We start from the raw sequence: 14066 nt of genomic DNA, 5'->3' as shown, positions 1-14066 counted from the left end.
TACATTAAAAAAACTATATCACTATAAAATATGATGATTTTTTACAGATTAAACTACCAAAAGTATATGAAATTGTTATTATTAACTCCTCCTTGACCAACAACATCATTTAAATACTGTTAAAAATCAATACATTAATAATAATAGTCAATAATATATACAGTATTACACTGTAACACAGTAGCCACTCTGCATTATGAGCCATTTTACTTTTGATACTTTAAGCATATTTGTTAATAATACTTCTGTACTTTTGCTGAAGTGAAATTGTGAATGCAGTACTTTTACTTGTAAAACAGCATTTCTGTTTTGTTCCATTTTATGCTACTTTATACTTCTACTCCACTACATTTTGGAAGCCAATATTATGATTTTTACTCCACTACATTTACTTTACATTAGGTATAGTTTACCTTGCAGATTCAGATCTTTAATACAAAATACAAATCTGTCAATAAATGATGATGTATTATTGTAAATTAAGCTGCACAAGTAATACCAGTTGCAACATTAGGGATGCTTATTTACATTTATGTAATCCAACTTTTTTTTATCAAGCACATTTAAAAACAACCAGGTTGTCCAACGTTCTGTACATTAACATGAATGAATTAAATTAAAAAACACAAATAGACCATAAAATACATACAACTCTCAACCCGGGTTAAAAGCCTAGGAGTAAAGGTGAGTTTTCGGTCGTGATTTACAAACTGGAAGGCCAGCCTGATATGAAGGGGCTCTAGGTTGCGACTTCCACCACTGTCCATGTGCATTATAAGCATATATATATATATATATAAATATGCTTATAATTTGACTCAGGATTGTACATTGCTCACAATGTGATACAATGCAATAATAATAAAATCCCACACCGGCTACAGTATAGAGAACACATATATACACACTATAAACAGAAAGAATATAAGTGAAAAGGCTGCTGGAACAAATAAGTATTATGTGCAGGTGTTATGTACTAGAGGTAGGTGGATTTGGTATATACAATATGCAAAATGACAATATGAACAGCTCTGAAATAGAGAATGGTGAATTAATAATAAATGGTAACTAGTAAACATGTAGCTGATTAGGGACAGAGTTACTGGGTTATTGTACAGGAACTGTTTGCAGTTAGTTAAATGTGTGCTGCAGTACCGTCGCGTGGCCGCGGGGGGCAGCAGAGTCACTGTTTACAGGCACACAGCAGCTGGCAGCACGAGCTCTACTTAGTTAGCGTGGAGTTGAAACGGGAGACCGAGAGGAGGTCGCTGTAGTAGTTGTTTTTTAAAAGTTAAAGAAACTCGCAGGCGAACCAATTCAGCGTGTGTCGTTTACATGGTGACAAACTACATACTCGGAGGTAACTACGTGTTGATATGTAACGGTCGATCGGGGCGGTAAACAACAACATTTAGCTCGCTGACTTCTGCATGGTCGCTAGCTAGCTAACTGTTAGCTGTAGAAGCTACTTGGCTAGCTGGCTAGCGAGGTCCAGCCCAAAAGTTGTTTACCCCAAGTTGTGGATGTGGTGTCCCCCCCCCCGAGCTTTTCGCGACTTTTCTCTGGGATAAGAGAGCAAGGACCAAATATTCACACTGGATTTAACACTGTGCGCTGTTAGGAAACTAGCAGGATGTCCACAGAGGTTGAGTGTATTAATCAGGTCGACTCGGGTTTGACAGCGGAGAGCCAAAACACGTCCGGGGGGGCTCACCTGCAGAGAGAGCACGAAGAACAGGGGCAGAAACAACGAGCAGATGGCCCCAACTCCGAGGCAGCCAAGAGCCCGACGGACATGCACAAGAACTGCAACGAAAACGATAAAGAAAATGACCAAAGCAGCAGCAGCAGCAGCAGCGCTGACTTGGCTGCGGAGACGGTGAAGAGGAAAGTTGTCGAAGCTCCTCCGCCGAAAGTCAACCCGTGGACCAAGAGGACCACGGGCAGGATGCCGAGCAACAACATCAACTCCAGCTCTCAAGAGAAAGGTGAGCTGTTTGTTTGTTTTAATTTCATATAAAACAGATTGTCGTGATTAAACTGTACAAGAACAGCGGGTGCAGCTGCGTCTGAGCACGTTGCTGTAGCGTTTTGACAGCGTCACTGCAGTGAAATCCACTTTAATCTCACCTGCACGGGTCTATCATACCTCATTTAGGGTTTTTAAAGAGCTGAATGAAGCACATAAACTTGGTAAATGTCAGCACAGTCAAGAGCTGTTGGAGGTGGCATACTTGCCCCATCCCCCTCTGTGCTCGGATTGCTCCCGAGCACCACGTGTTGATCACTGACAACTGCTACTTCTTCTGTCTGTAACTTAGCTGCTAGCAGCTAGCTCTCACACTGCCTTTTCCCTGTCTGGAAGTGACAGTGACGGGGCTAATGCCGGTGACATGTACAGCACAAGGGAAGCAAACTGTGAGCCTAAATCAGCCTTTAGTCGGTGCTGTCTATGTGCGAATGAAGCTAAGAGAGCCAGGCTAGCTGCTGCTGTAAAGACACGTTTTGTACGTCCAATGGCCTGGCCTCCTGCAGTTCCTCCCACCAGCCTGCTCTCCACTGTCACTAGTGAAAGCACAAGTATGTCGACAGGCTGCACTGGTGGGACAAGTACTAACATCTTTTTATTTATGTACTCTGCTACAAGGAAAAGTCATGCATTCAAACTCTTAAGTGAAAGTACAAAAGTGTTGGCACTCATTATGCAGAATGTCCCATTTGTATTTGAATAATATCTATAATAAAACTATTATAATTAGTGATGCAGTATTGTGTAGCTCAGGTGGAGGTAATTTTAATTAGTTTATTTATTTAATGAGTTATTAGTTGGTGTATATTATATATGAGTAATCTGAATCTGTAGTGGAGTAAAGGTGACTCTAAAATGTAGTTGAGTAGAAAGTATCATAGAATGGAAATACACATGTGATGTATAAGTATTTCAAAATGTACTTAAGTGCTTCAAAATTGTACTTCAGGACTGTACTTGAGTACATGTGTTAGTTACACAGTTAGTTTTCTTTTTAACTGATTGTTTGTAAAATTTGCATGATGCAATAATGAAACGAAACTAAATAATTAGTTTTTAAAACGGCTGTATATAAGCTGCTGATTGTTTTCTGATTAAATTTCACAGAATAGCGACAAATAACATCACAATGTCCTGAAGCTCCATGTGATGCCATCAAGTATCTTGTTTTGCCCAGCCAACAGTCCAAAACCACTTTAAGTAGAATAGGATTTTTTTTTTTAGATCAATAACTACAGTTAATGAGAAGCTGAACCATGAGTGTTTATCACAAAAAAAGAGATAAGATTAATTGATTATCATTAAGTGCTGAGTTTTTTCATGATCCATTGACCAATCCATTTAATCAACTGAACTTGTCTATGAAAATGTCTTCAAATTTATTTTTTTCCCCTGACAAACAGCTTAAAACCCAAAGATATTTAGCGTACAATCATAAAACAGCAGCAAAGACTCATGTTTGAGAAGCTGGAATCAATAAATGCCCTTTTTTGCTTAATAATTTACTTAAACAACTAAAGGATTATCAATCTGTAATTGATCTACTATTCGTTTATTGTCATTTAAGCACTAAAACATTTTTGGGGGATGTTTAAAGCTTTAACTACAATACAGATTTATTTTTTTACTTCATCAATAAATTAAAGGGGCTGCCTTTGAGAACAGTAGTTTTATTTCAGGGCTGTAATAGCCCTGGTGATGTCATAGTGATGTCATCGGGATTATGTGGGGTTCAGCTCGAGAATTTAAAGTTAAAACAAAAGTCCTGCGTCACCAACTCGGGGTGTGGAGTGTGAAAGATGTGTATGTTTATCAGGCAGGAGGGTTCTAATGAAAGACACTATTGCATTCTGGGAAATGTAGGAATCCTGTTTTTGTTTGTGACTCATACTGAGGAGCAAGGACAGGTCAGGATGTCTCATCCTCTCCTACTTTAATTTGAACTATTGAAAAATATTTTTCTTACAATCCTCTTCAGCGTTACAGATACTTAATACGAAATATTTATTTTATGTGGTGGTGATGGAGCAGTGTAAAAGACGCATCCCTCTGGTGTGGGAGACCAGGGTTCAATTCCCACTGTGACACTCCAATGTGTCCCTGAGAAAGACACTTAACCCCTAGTTAACCCCAGAGGCGTGCGACCTCTGACATATAGCAGTTGTAAGTCGCTGTGATCAGATAACTGTGCCAGTTTAAATGTTGAAACAAACAACACTGGTCACTTTACATGTATCTTAATTTTGTGATTCACTGTTATATTTGGTCAAATATGTGACATTTGGCTCTGAAATATATCAGCAGCTTTGTTAAATTCACGGTCGACTAAATTTGAGATGTGCATGTGTGTCAAGAGCGCAGAGCGACCAGGGGGAGCTATATTTGAAGCATCTGACACTGGCCAGGAATCATTTTACAGCGTTACTGCACAACCAGGTCTGTTGGTGGACGTCTGCAGGCTCGGTCAGGCATACACCCATTCATGTGGAAGCCTCGGCCCAGCGTCTCTTATCAATCCGACCATCCTCCGCCGAGCGATAGGGCCCGTCAGGCTGCAGCGGACCACTCCCAGCATGCGTCTGCCTGCAGACACGCAGCCACACATTGCTGCTGGCTGTACACAGAAACACCCACAACTAGTTTAGTCTCTCAGTAGTCAAAAACAAGGGGGGGGGGGGATATTCATTCTGTACTGACAGAAATTCCCAGTGCTGCACAGCAGAGCATGCAAGAGTAGATGACTTCTTAACTCCAGTGTTGAGCAACCTGCTCGCTGACTGTTCTTTAAAAAAAAAAAAAAAAACTGCTGGATTTACGTCTCTCCTGTCAAATATGATAATGTCTCTTTCACTTATTTGTTCCGTATCTGCAGATCAACAAAACACTCTGAAAGTCGTCCGTGCCAGCAAGCCCAGACCAAGAAAAACCAGCAAGGTAATGTTTTGTTGTTTTCTCCTTTTTTAGTTGAGGTGTCCAAATACTGTAGATGACAGTGTCATTAATATATCTTGATAATTAATCCCAAAGCTACACTGAATAATCCGTTAATGTTGCAGTTTTATTTTGATGTTTTAGCTTAGCTTTTCATCAAAACTAGTTGGAGGTGGTAGGTGATGGTTGTATTTGAGCTTTGCCGGTTTCTCACCTGTACATAAACTCCAAAGGTTTGGCTTTTCCAAAGTCTCCCACATCCAAACAAAAACAAAAGATGTAGTTTGGCGACGCCGTGAAGTAGCGTGGTATCATGGGAGTTGTAGTCTTGATTATTAAACGGCCACCATTGCAGATAAAGATTTATCTGACGTGACTCAGGCAGAAATCATGTTCACAGACGAGGTGACGTATTTAAAGGTTTGGTCACGTTCGCCGACTTTCTTCTTCCCTCTCCTTCGTTTCTCGTGAAAGTTTCGGCAGCTGGACGGGGATGAAGAGGGGTTGTGGCGCCATTGACAGGCGATCAAATGAAACGCACCGTTACCTAGAGACATGGATTTTTGATTTCCACGAGCGTTGGGCAGTAATCATCAAGATTAAAACAAAAAAGGCTTCAGATATTTCACTTTGTGTGTAATGAATCTAGAATATATGAAAGTTTTACTTTTAGACTTAAATTACGTTAAAATTACTTTCCCACGATATTCTAATTTTCTGAGATGCACCCTTACATAATACACGTCTAATTGATTTTAGACATTTTAATGAGGAATTGTTCTATTGTAATATAAATGTTTAGTCTGTGGATCGTGGGTTCATGTTTCTCCCTCGTGCAGGATGGGAAATGAACACCTGCTGGTAGCCAAACGTTAAGCTGCTGCTTTGTTTGTTTTTCCAACCAGTTTCTCCGCTGCAGTTGTTTATAATAAATGGTTGGAAGGAAACCAAATAGTCGAAAAATAATATGCCGCTTAATACATTTAAATAGAGGATTTGGAAACAGGAAACTGTCTTAGAGATATCTCTAACTTAGAGAAGGAAAGAATCATGTATGAGATCTGTGGCTCTTTTAATGCTGCACTTTACGTGGTGATTGATTATTTTTGTGTTATTTTGCTAATGGTACTTTATTGATGTAACTGCAGCAGGACACACAGACAGTGGATTTTTGCTTGAATTGCACCCTGCTTACCCAGAATGAACCTGTTGACATTTTCATGGTCAAAGTCGCGTGTCAGAGGTGACGGGTTACACTAAAGCTGCACTGCACTGTCAGGGTTGGCCGATGTGTTAATAATCTTTACCACAATACTAACAAGGATAGATATATTTCATGATGCAGCAAATGTTTGCAAATCATGCACAAATAATCAAACTAACTACTGTTCAAAGCACTTAACTGTTAACCAAATTGTTTATAATAACTTGAAATAAATACTTTTTTTAATACAGCTTGCTCATAATTTTTTATTTGGATGACAGAAACTTGTATAAATTAAATGCAACAAAAGAAAATCAAAAAAGAAGTCGACTGCTAGGTTAAGCTTGTAAACATGGATTTAAACAATCCTGGATTTTAAATACTTAAAACTCACTTGCAATAGTTGCAAATGTTTTATGAGGAAAGAAATGCATTCAGCACAATTGTTAGAGCTCAAGGATATACACAATATGTTTTTGGTGAGTAACACTGAATGTAAACAGTTTGGTTTGGAAACTTCACAAGAACCTTAAATTCTCTGAACAAAACTTAACCAACCTTAATCAAAAACATAGAATTTAAGCCTGCCATTACTCAGGTCTTCCGACACTCAGACTGACGCAAAATAACAACTAAATCAATAATCATTCTAAATGCAGCATCGAAACAGATCATAAGTCATAAGTTGACTGTGAGAGCAGCTCTATAGTTATTGATGTGGATTCAGATAAATATTTAATGGTAAGAAATTAAAGAGTAGACTTTTAGCTGCTGTTATTCTGTCTTTTGTGTTGACAACAAATGTTTGTTTTCTTGTGCTGTCTTCCTTTCACTACCGTCTTTTGTGATTTGGGTGAAGTGACGGAGATATATATATATAATGTTAAAGAAGGACAAAATCTTTCGGTCAGTGCACATGCATCAGTGAGATCCGTTTAAAAAGCCAGAATTCCCTGAAGGATGAATTTAGTTTCGTTCCATCGCTCTTTAGTATCAAAAAAACACAATAAAGAACACTTTGTTTTGGTATTACATGTGTAGGAGAATGGTTGTGATTGCAGTTTTTATTTCTCTTCTAAGTGTAACTTGAGCCTTCGTCTGTTTAACCTTGATCTCATATCAGACTGTCCAAATTTACAACATTCACGGCGGTGGAAAGTGCCTCGGCCTGTTTATCCTTGTTGTTTGCAGTTCTGCGACAGACCAGGAGCACTGACCTCCTTTTCCTCCCCCGATGGTTTCAACCAGAAAGCCACTCAGACTCTACCTGACCCACTCGCAGTGTTCAAATAATCCCAATGAGTCCTGGTGACAGCGATCGATTTGTGAACGCTGAATTGATTATTTCTTTTTGTGTCTTTCTTTCTTTCTCAATTTTAGTCAAGTGACTTCAGCGATATCACAAACTGGCCCACACCTGGGGAACTGGCCAAAGAGGTTTGACAAGTGTGTGTGTGTGTGTGGTTGGATGTGTGTGTGTGTGTGTGTGTGTGTGAGACATTAAAATAAACATGATTTAAAAGGAGCAACTTGTGCTTGTTTTCTGGCTCGATTACAGAAAAGCTTTTCTGATTTCTGCTCGCTAGATGGAGCACTAAAAACACCAAACACTGCTCAGGACTGCAGTTGGCCCTTTAACAGTGATTTGGTACATGTCCACATTTTCTCTCAAATAAAAAATTGCAGAGGCTAAGTGCCCAGTCAATTTCACATATGATGTAGTCGAGCCAGAGGAATTTAAGGTTGTATAAACTCATTGCAGAATAGAAAATATTCTTCAGGCACTTTTAGACAAAACAAGTTGTATCAAAATAGTTTATTTAGTTGTGTATAACTGTATGTATGTATATTGTCTGTATAGGAGTGCTTGAAGAATATTTTATTTTCTCTAAAACAATTTGATGTTTAAAAAACAAAACTCTTTTTCAGGTCTGTGTAAAACACCAATGTTGTTCTTTTAATGCTTTTAAAATTAGCTAGAAAACCAAAATTTGTAGGTTTAAGTCATTAAAACTGAAAAAAAACCCCTTAACTTTACTTTACTAAAGAGCCGTTAGCTGTGGTTCCCAAATAAATTTTTAGGGGTTTTTGCTTTGTGAAAGTACACAAAGAAGCACCAGAGCTGTGAGTAGATAAACTGATTTTTACTTCTGGGTTTGTTTAAAAGGAATTTAAGAGGCATAATGAGGTGTGGAAAAAAGGCAGTAAAAACTAAGCATAGTTTGGTTTAAATGAAATATTTTTTTACTTCTAATCTTTTTTGTTATGTTGTGACTCCTCAGTTTGTTGAGGGATATCAGAAAAGTTAAAGAAATGCCTTTTATAAGTACCTGATAACATGTCCTGAGAAATACCCCTTTGATAGTACTTGAAGTGGATTTCTTTGACAAGATCAGGAGTTAAAATGAGATGTAGGTGTTAACTCTGAAGTCCTTGAATTTGCTGTCCAAGTAACTACTGTGCGTCTAAAGCCTGAACTTTACGAAGGGCAGAAGCACACACATTTAAAAAGAGAGATGTTTAAGAATGAAAAGGCCGCGTGTCGTTGCATCATCCTCTAAGAGTGTAATTAAGAGCTGGTCTCTCCATCTTCCAGCAACAACAAAATGTCCTCAACAACAATGGAAAGAAGCCGCCCCCCTCGCGCAGAGAGAAGGAGAAGAGCAGTGAGCGAACGGAGAGAAAATCGGAGAGCAGCCATGACGGTGGTGAGAGCAAAGAGAACCAGGAGGCTCAGCCGGACCCGCTGGGAGAGCTGCCCAAAGACGGAGAGTCAAAGGCGGGACAGGACACCAAGAGCGCCGCCCTGAAGAAGAGAGGAGGTGGAGGTGAGGAGGGTATTTTTCTCTCACTTGGTGAAGCATGTTGAACAGCATCCTTTAAATGGTCTGAAAAGTGCTTATAGCGGCTGCAGATTGGTTGGTTTCGATTAATGCAAATTTCTTCTCTGACCCGTGAAATTATTCATTCCCAAAACATCAACTTTTATTTAACTTTAAAGAAACTTTAGGCTTTATGACAACATTCACTTAACCTAATGGGTTTTAAATGTTGTCATGAGCTTAAGAATCCTTTAATCTGTAACCAGATTTGGAGATGAATGTCTTTCACTGGACAGCGATGATTTGTATCTATGACTTCTGCGCAGAGGGAGCATGTCAGTGGCTGTATTGATCACGGTTAGTGCAGATTGGTGCATGTTCTACTCTGATAATCATGTGTGTTGCACTTCCTCTGATTCACTCTCATCTTATCTTATAGACATTTAAACAAAAACAAACAGGCACCAATCTTTTACGGAGGCTAATATGAGACGCACCACTTCTCGAGTGTTTTGTTCCAACATGAATTGAGATCACTATAGATTAGATATAGATTTCCACAGGCTCTGAAAATCATTTTAACATGGTGTTGTACATGTCTTATGACTGAAGATAGATTTAAGATGAGCTATGCCAGGATTGCAAAATCAATAAGTGTGATTCTGCATCTGGATCTCTATATAAATACACATAGTTATTGACAAAAATGGGAATGCATGTTTTCAGATTATTTCAGAACATAAAATAATGCTTCTACTGGCTTTACCTCACAATGTTGACAGATCCTTTCCAGAACTATGAACATCTATTCTCACTACAAGGTCTGTTTAGTAGCTGTTCTGGAGCTTTTGATTGTATCGCACAGTCTTCCTCAGCAGATGGAGTCTGCCCATCCCCTGCTGACTGATCCACTATGTAAATGTCCGCCAATTATCTTTGAAACTCGTCAAAGGAATAGTTTTCTTTCATGCTGAGAGTTAAATGGGAACATCGATACCACTCTTTTCTTTTTGTTAAATGTAAAGCAGCAGCGGGTTAGCTTAGCTTAGCACAGACACTGGAAGCAGGTAAACGGTTACCCTAGCTTCGTCAGAAGTTTACAAAATCAACCTACCAGCTCCTCACTAATTACAGGTTATAGCATGTTTGTTTAATACGTACAAAAACTGAAGTGTAAGAAGGACAAGGTGTTTGTCATAACCGCTGAACCACAATTCTTGTTTTTACACTGATTAAACAAACGAGATATCACCTTCTGGACGGCACAGGGCGGAAAAACAAAACTCACATGACGATATGTTGTGAAGTTTTAACTGAGCTCTGTCTCTACATCACAGACAAACTTTATGTCCACTGACTGCCTGGAGGGTGGCTTGTGTTTGGAAGGGAGAGGAGGTGTGTACTGCAGCTCACTGTTTTTCCACTGGTGTTTTTGAGGGCGTGTCTGACTAGCCGCCAGGCGAGCGTTATGACGCGTATTTCGCTGTGATGTCACAGCAAAGCAGAAGAAAGGGCTGGACTAAAAACGAGCTGTTTTCAGGCAGTTCAGAGCAGAGTTTTCTGTGGGAGATGGGACCTCCCTTTGGGCTTTTTCACTTTGCAAACCTATTGCATGCAAAAAAAGATGCATAGCTCAATAAAGGAGAGGGGAAAAAAACAAAACCCATTATATGACCCCTTTAAAAATGTCAAGGTTTTAAAATCCCTTTCTCTGACTTAGTAGTTCAACAGTTTGAGGTGTCTTTTGAGGGAAACCTAAAGGTCATTAACTTAAATTAAATGTGGCTACTTCAGAAAAGACATTAGAAAGGTTTTTTTCGGATGTGACGCGGTGCATGTTTTATTAGATGTCATCATTTTCAAGACACATGACTGATGAAATGCACCGTGGTCCGCTGAAATACCATTGGGGAGACGAAATGCATTATGGGATTTTTATTTTTAAGTTTCCATAGCTACGCTTCAGACAGTGATAATGGCTGATGAGTGAGGGGAGCGACTTTTATGCTAATTACAGCAGTTACTTTGAGGACGAAAAGGGGGTCCATAGGTAGGAGATGTGTTTGAGGAGGAGGAGGATTTCATGTTTGTGTCTGCTACAGAGGCAGAGAAATAAAGTTTTTCAGGTTTTAGGAGGTTGTTTGTTTTCAAACAATGCCTCAGGTTTTAGAAGGCTTTTGTAGAGGGCGCCATAGGTCTTAATGGGTTAATAACCAGAGGATCTTTATTTAAAACACAGATTGATGAAGTTTAGTTGATTATTTCATTTGTTCCTAACTGGATTTCCAGTGTTTTGGAGCAAAATTCAAGCTCTGTGTGCAATCATCGCCAGGTAACAAACGTAAGTGGGTTTCTCTGCCGCTGGAGGATGCGTCCCGGGACGACGGTGACAAGACGGCCGGCGAGGGCCCAGCACGCTCGGACACAGAGCCTGACCCCACGTCTCCCAATCACACACTCCATAATAACAGGGCGCATGATAGCAGCAGGAGTAAGTGGCCCGCAGCTCACTGTTTTCTGTTTCCGCATTCAGCCTCTGTTTTGCTTCTTTACACGCTGGTTTGGCTTTGCTGCTTGTTTGCCCTCCACTTCATATTTGCTCAGCATTTTTCTCTGCTACCATCTGGCTTTCCAGTGTCTGCGAGTTGTTTTTCCCAAACTAATGCATTGCAGGATGAAAGCATGGCATATAACTGCTAGCCTTTTGATGCTCTTTTCCCAAAAGCTTAGTGATTCATTTTGGTTAATGTTCTGCATCACACAGCTGATTCAGAGCCTGATTGGCCTCTCAACCTACAAGTAAATCTATATCCCAGTAAATGAGAATGTAAACATACTTTAAAGAAAAATTTAGTTTTTACAACCAGGTTTTATTTTCATAGTTCTGACAATCATTTCTATCGGTTATGATAACATTTAACACACCATCTTCCTTTCTGAGACCTGGGGAAGTCACTAGAGTCGAGAACTTGCAGCTGTTATAATAACTGATTGACCGGCTATGTAAGTTTAAAGCGGACGACTTAAAGGTTCCAGCTTCTCAAATGTGAGAATGTGTTACATAAATTAAAATGAATTGAATATATTTTGGTTTTGGACTCCTGGTCAGACAAAACAAGATGTATAAAGACATCAACTTGGGAAAAGAAAAGAAAAAGAATCTGTACTTGTAGTCCTATTTTGACGGCCTCCAAAAAGGTGCTTTAGATAATCTGAATAAACAGAGGGCTTCTTTGCAGCATCTGTGATCATCTGACTGCTCATGTTGTCCCGTAGAAGTGGTTGTACTGATGATGCTGCATCCTCAGGTCTAGAAAGGTGTAGTGAACATTTAACTGCTGTAACCAATAGAAAATATGCATGAAACTATTACATTTATTTATGTTAAGTTCTTAATATAATTCCTCAGGTGTATCCGGTTTTATCAGCCCCTCCTAGAACACTTTAAGACTTGTAGTTTGGGAACCGCTACGTGAAGCATCTGTACGATCTGACACTGAATGTTTGCGTTTTCTTGTTAACAGGTTGGAGAAGAGAGCAGCGGGACTTTGGAGATGAGACCGCCAGCGTCCGGAGTGACAGTGGGAGCATTCGTGGAGGAATACGAGGCAGAGGGAAAGGTCGTGGACGCGGGAGAGGTCGTGGTCGAGGTGCGGTTTTTAGTTTCACCAGATTTTTACGCTGTGTAAGTCATGTTGACGGTGTTATTTTCTGTTTGTTAACCTGCTCTGTTTGTATTATGTGCCATTCTTAAAAACTCTGTTTTTAATTCCTCGCAGCAAAGCTTTGAGCCAGGGTTTTATTTTAGCAGCTTTTGTAACAACTTTAGAGAAAAGCCGGGAGCCGAGTTTAGCTTCTCAGGAATGTTTTCATTCACATCCTTTACCAGAAAACACCATTGCAATGCTTGCATTTTATTTAGTTCTCAGATTTCATTTCTGTGTTTTCTGTTCTTTAAGGTCGTTATGAATACTCTCATAACTTCCGGGACTCTCAGTCGTCTGACGGCTCTGTTCAGGTCCCCTCAGAGTTTGGCACCAACATGGTTTACTACTACGATGATGGCAGCAAGGTCCAGATGTACACAGTGGATGAAAAGCTTCTTAAAGAATACATCAAACGCCAAATGTGAGTATTTGACAACTACTTAAAAATAAAGTAAAGTATTAATCCGGTAGGTTGCAGTACATTTCTGCTAACAACCTATGTGATTGGAAACATGGGGGCTTTCAGAAGCACACTGACTAACTGGAAGTGTGGTTAAGATTCCTTCATTACCAGGGAAAGAAATGACACTAGTTTTCCTCACCACCACCTCACTTAATGTCCAGAGGTCAAACGAGACCCATAACCAACCCGAAATTGTAATGAAACATTCATATTGTTCATTTCTGCCCTCGACCAGAATGGTTTTACGCCTGTTGCTACAGGAAAAGATGGAATGAAGACTTCCCCTCAACATCATTTGTTGTGTTTAATTGCAGAATGAAAAAAGCACTCAGTATGTTGTTAAAAAAAACACTTATTTCAAATGCAGCATCTTATACATAAAATGCTCTACAATTTCACAGTTCAACATGACACATTTTTCTGTATCCAGTTTCCATCCGGCTTCATTTAAATGATAATTCATTAAATTATAAATACATAGAATATTCAAGGGGACAAGTGACAGTGAGGGAAGAGAGTGTTTTTGTACATACTGCGTTTGTGGACTCACAGGGCTACTTCTCTTAAAATGTGGGTTTTTGTTCCATCCTAATGTTGCTTATCCTTTTTGTATTCATTTATTGTATTAGAGTGAGTTGTTTTACTCCTAGAGAAAGATATCTGCATCAAACAAGTCCTTCGAACCGTGCTAATCTATGGGCGCTGTAGGTCTGCAGTCGAGATCCAGGCAATCTAGTCTTAATTATCTCTTTAGTGAAGCAGGGAATGACATTTTGACTCTAATTATGTATCAGGGAACGGAAAAACATTGCAGAAAATGGTCAAAGTAGGAAGGTTGTGTCTGTACAGAGCAGGTGTGAGTGTGACTGAAGGACTAATGAGCAGTGAACAGAGCATGTGTGGTCAGCAG

At 39.5% G+C, this 14066-nt stretch overlaps 1 protein-coding gene across 2 annotated transcripts; it reads left to right on the top strand.

Moving 5' to 3' along the window:
- The first annotated feature begins 1208 nt into the window (after nt 1–1208).
- On the top strand, nt 1209–13260 carry LOC119918976 (la-related protein 1-like). Of its 2 annotated transcripts, XM_038739552.1 has the most exons (7): nt 1209–1988; nt 4902–4963; nt 7545–7601; nt 8761–8992; nt 11319–11477; nt 12511–12636; nt 12946–13249. In XM_038739552.1, exons 1-7 carry the CDS (start codon nt 1634–1636, stop codon nt 13116–13118), a joined length of 1164 nt encoding a protein of 387 aa, XP_038595480.1. In that variant the 5' UTR covers nt 1209–1633; the 3' UTR covers nt 13119–13249. The 2 variants fall into 2 exon arrangements, with proteins under 2 accessions (XP_038595480.1, XP_038595482.1); XM_038739554.1 differs by lacking the exon at nt 11319–11477 and having other exon boundaries at nt 12946–13260.
- The last annotated feature ends 806 nt before the right edge of the window (nt 13261–14066 follow it).

The sequence above is a fragment of the Micropterus salmoides genome, unplaced genomic scaffold (genome assembly GCF_014851395.1).
Source record: "Micropterus salmoides isolate LMB-PRFRI ecotype aquatic unplaced genomic scaffold, ASM1485139v1 Ms_hic_scaffold_251, whole genome shotgun sequence".
Taxonomy (NCBI): domain Eukaryota; kingdom Metazoa; phylum Chordata; class Actinopteri; order Centrarchiformes; family Centrarchidae; genus Micropterus; species Micropterus salmoides.
This window is presented reverse-complemented; position numbering and strand designations above follow the sequence as displayed.

Excerpts from the sequence above, each read along its gene's own strand:
- LOC119918976 (XM_038739552.1), top strand. The coding sequence starts at position 1,634 with ATGTCCACAGAGGTTGAGTGTATTAATCAGGTCGACTCGGGTTTGACA. Across the intron at positions 7,602-8,760 it reads CTGGGGAACTGGCCAAAGAG|CAACAACAAAATGTCCTCAA; the intron begins GTTTGACAAGTG and ends TCCATCTTCCAG. Across the intron at positions 8,993-11,318 it reads GAAGAAGAGAGGAGGTGGAG|GTAACAAACGTAAGTGGGTT; the intron begins GTGAGGAGGGTA and ends AATCATCGCCAG.